This window comes from Dioscorea cayenensis, chromosome 8 (assembly GCF_009730915.1).
Source record: "Dioscorea cayenensis subsp. rotundata cultivar TDr96_F1 chromosome 8, TDr96_F1_v2_PseudoChromosome.rev07_lg8_w22 25.fasta, whole genome shotgun sequence".
Lineage (NCBI taxonomy): Eukaryota > Viridiplantae > Streptophyta > Magnoliopsida > Dioscoreales > Dioscoreaceae > Dioscorea > Dioscorea cayenensis.
The window spans coordinates 14,370,381-14,374,185 of record NC_052478.1 but is presented as its reverse complement, the minus strand read 5'-3'; the positions used below and the strand labels follow the sequence as shown (position 1 = coordinate 14,374,185).

The 3,805-nt window shown below is 34.7% G+C and overlaps 1 protein-coding gene across 4 annotated transcripts; it reads left to right on the top strand.

Moving 5' to 3' along the window:
* The first annotated feature begins 531 nt into the window (after positions 1–531).
* Positions 532–2,986, top strand: LOC120267934. 4 transcript variants are annotated; one of them, XM_039275615.1, is made up of 2 exons: positions 532–671; positions 2,418–2,986. In XM_039275615.1, the coding sequence occupies exon 2, from the start codon at positions 2,427–2,429 to the stop codon at positions 2,844–2,846; it is 420 nt and encodes a 139-aa protein (XP_039131549.1). In that variant the 5' UTR covers positions 532–671; positions 2,418–2,426; the 3' UTR covers positions 2,847–2,986. The 4 variants fall into 4 exon arrangements, with proteins under 4 accessions (XP_039131549.1, XP_039131550.1, XP_039131548.1 ...); XM_039275616.1 differs by having other exon boundaries at positions 543–671; positions 2,421–2,986; XM_039275614.1 differs by lacking the exon at positions 532–671 and adding an exon at positions 685–1,038 and having other exon boundaries at positions 2,421–2,986.
* The last annotated feature ends 819 nt before the right edge of the window (positions 2,987–3,805 follow it).

Here is a 3,805-nt window from a genome sequence, read left to right as displayed (position 1 = left end):
TTTAGTTTCTAATCCGTTCTTCGTTTAGATACAGAATGTTTTTTTAATTTATCAACTAAAAATAAATTTTTATAATCAGTAGTAATTTGAAGTGAATTTTTTTTTTAAAAAAAAAGAACTGTGTTTATACTTGTGAGTTGCGATAACATCTTGATTCAAATTATTTATTATTTTTTTGAAAAATGACAAAGACCAAAAACCTGGGCAAGACGCGTGTGGGAAAGCAAAGTCTCAACGTCGACCCACACGCCTTCACTCTCAGTGAATACGAGGTTCGATCTCGGGTCCTCCCTGAAACGAACGCCCAACGCAAGGGACTTGATATACCAATTGATTCAAATTTTTATCACTTCACATATCACACGAGATTTATTTTTAACATTACTAATAAATTGAAACAAATAATTTTGACAAATCTTATCTGTGGATATCGGTCATATCGATGTTGGGTTGGGCTGGGGCCGCACATAACACAGTACCCAGCACGAGACAGCCCATGATGGCGGCCCGTCAATCCAGCACTAGCGTTTCTTTCGAGGCTTCAAGCGTCTAACGAGCTGATGGGAACACGACTCTGAAAAGAATCTGCTCTTTTGTGTTTTGTCTCAAATCTTTGATAATTCAGTAAAGTTTTCATTATCCTTTTCTCCGATCCCCTTTCGGAACCCTTGGTATGTTAGCGAACCTTTCCTCCTGTTTTACTTTGCATTTGTTTTGCCCTCTTTTATTGATCTGTTGATTTTGTTCTCTTGTTTTTGGATCTCATATATATTCAAAGTTCACGATTTTTGGGTGGTTTTGGTTTGCTTTGTGTCCTTGAGAAATGAAAGATTTGAGCTTGTTGGAGTAATCAGTATCTAATGTTCATTGGCAAAGAAAATTTCTTTTTGTCAAATATTCTCTTGACTTTTTTGTTCTTTACTCACAAAATCTTTTGTCATTTAAGATCCTCTTGATAGTTGAGTATGAGAGATGGGAATTCCTCAAAAAATTCCAACCCCTGCTAAAACAATGCGAGAACATGATTTTGATGGATGGGTACTTCTTGCCCCTTTTATATTTGCGCTAACAACAATCCCTTTAATTGGTTGTGTGATAATTATGCAAGAACATGATGCCTGTATTCATATATAGATATTTTTCTTCTTTTGCAGGTATGTAACACAATATTTTTGTTCTATGTTTGTATATATTTGTTGGTTTAATGGTTCATGACATAAATGTATAATTAGGTATTGTTAGATGGAACTAAATTCTCTAGTTGATCAAGTATGCATGTTGTGAGACTAAGAAATTAATCGTCACAGAAGATAAAATTTTTGATATGTTGTGAATGTTACAATGTTGTTTTAATGCAAATTTGGCAATTTTTTGTTATAATGACAGTTAACTTGTTGAGTGATCTCCTGCATTTTTTTTTTTTTAATAATGATAGCTAACCCTGGTAGGATATTAGCTTGATTTTTGGCAATCTTTTATCTTGTGGACTATGTTTATGAGATGTGGTTTATTTAGCTTGAGTTTTTTCTTTCAATGAGAGCTCTAGGAGTTAGTTTCTATGTCAAGGCAGTTAAATTTAAAGATATACATGTGGTCTTGGTTTCTATGTTGGTCTGTTATGGTCTAAGGGTATTTCCTCCATGAGAAAAGGAACAAAAGCTTTGTTTAAAAAATTTAATGGTGTGAAAAGACCTGAAGGAATGTTTCGAACCTTTAGGTGTAGTTTAGAGGTGGTTCTCTAAAACAGAATTCCTCTCTTGTGAGACTCCCAGGAATGGAGTTTGGTGGCTCTCTAAAACATAAATGCTTATCCAATCAGATAAGTAACTTGACACGTAATTATTTTGGGCACTTATATGTTTATACTTTCCTGTGGTTGTTTGGAGGTGAGATTCTTATTAGTGATTCCCATGACTTTTTAATAACCATTTATGTGGATTTTATTTAAATAACATTAGATTCTGTTCTGCGGCAACCTGTCTAATAAGCTTCTGTATAAGCCCCCCTCATCCCAACATGTTAGGTTAATTGTTCAAGTTTTGTTTGCTTCCTATTTTTTGGAGCTTTGTTTAGAAAGATTGTCTGTCTTATGTTACACTACACCCTTTTTCTTTTATCTTGTTCTATATAATATTGTTCACGAAAGTGATAGAGAAAAAAGTACATAATCCTTGATCAGTGCTCAGGTGGAACTTAATGTTGCAGTCCTTGGTTCTATCTGGCATGATAATGTTCATATAATGGGCTTATGACATAAACAGGCACGCTATGTGTGTGTATGTATATATATATTGGTAATATCACTTGCATAAGGTAGAATTTAGATTTTGAATTTCTTTCCAAATGAACATTTCTGAATGCTTTGAACTTAAAAAGCCTTTACTCTCACATAACGGTCTGTTTGCATTACTGACCAGAAGTTTGCAATGCAAGATCCTCAAATAGTAACAGGCAAGGAAGCTCCCCAACAGAGGTCACGGAAGAAGAAAGCATTATCCCAGGTGGCATCTGCCAGTCAGATGAAAGAGGTTCCTAAACACTCCCTGAAGACACAAAAAGGATCAAAGAAGAACCTGAAGAATGAAATCACTCCACCTTTCCACCATTCTGATAGATCCACTTCTGATTCATTTCCTGATTCCTCAGGGCTCAGTGATGAATACAGGGCATTGAGGCGCAAGTATCTGTTGTTGGAGGAGGAGAGCTTTTCTCTGGGGAAAGAACTGGGTGATGTTGAAATAGAAGTTAAGACTCTTGAAGATGAGAAGTATGCACTTTTGGATCAGCTGGTTGTCTTAGAAGGTCTCATTGATCCTTCGGAGCTTCAGGCCAAAGTTGGCTTGTAAATTGCAACTCATTGTAGATACACAATACAGTTGCCAGATCACTATGGCTTTTACTTGCCTGTAAGTCACGTATATTAGTATTTGTGATCAACTATTTTTATCCTTTTGTTCATGCTAATCTCCAGGTTTTTTTTTTTGTCTGTCTTGTCTTAGCATTAACCAAAATTTGTCGCATGAAGTTTATTTATATCCTTTTCTCAAAGAGAAATTTAGTTTTCAATAGTGAAAATTCTACATAATTAGCACTTTCTCGTTTCAGAGGTTGAGGAAAATTCTAATTAATTCTTGTCTTCTAAGAAGATCATATCACAGGACAAGCATTAAACTTTGAAGGGAAAATTGTTTATATATCCCTACAAAACTATGAGATTGCTTAAATACCCCCATAAAAATACTATGTGCTTGCATACTCTAATAAAACTAATTTTTTTTTACTTTTATATCCCTGTCATTAATTATCGTTAGTCATTGTTAGGGTTTATAGAATTAACCATAGTTTTCAATCACTCAGCCGTCATCTTTTGATGTTCTCTTCTCACCAATCCTTTCAAGCCATGTCATCTCAATTGTCAGTTTTTTTTCAAATCGACGTCAGAGATGTCTACGCCATTCTCGGAGGTTTCACCTAACCCTACTGGACCATCTTAACCCCGGCTATACCCAATGTTGTGGTATTTACGCATGTGCCGTTACCTTCACCGTTAGAGGTCTTAGCGTGAAAAAAAAAAATTAGAGGGGTATATAAGAAAACCCATTTTGGTAATTTATACTTATTACATCCATGATTTAACATCATTAAGAGTCAACTTAATGATAGGGGTATATAAGTAAATATAATTGATTTATAGGGGTATACAAGTAAATAAAATTTTTATGAGGGTATTTAAATAAATTTACGATTTTACAAGGATATCCAAGTAAAAAACCCAACTTTGAAAGCATTAAGCTGGCCATCTTAG

Coding starts and splice junctions, on each gene's coding strand:
- LOC120267934 (XM_039275613.1), top strand. CDS start 973: ATGGGAATTCCTCAAAAAATTCCAACCCCTGCTAAAACAATGCGAGAA. Junction 1,039..2,417: donor AACATGATTTTGATGGATGG/GTACTTCTTGCC, acceptor ATTACTGACCAG/AAGTTTGCAATGCAAGATCC.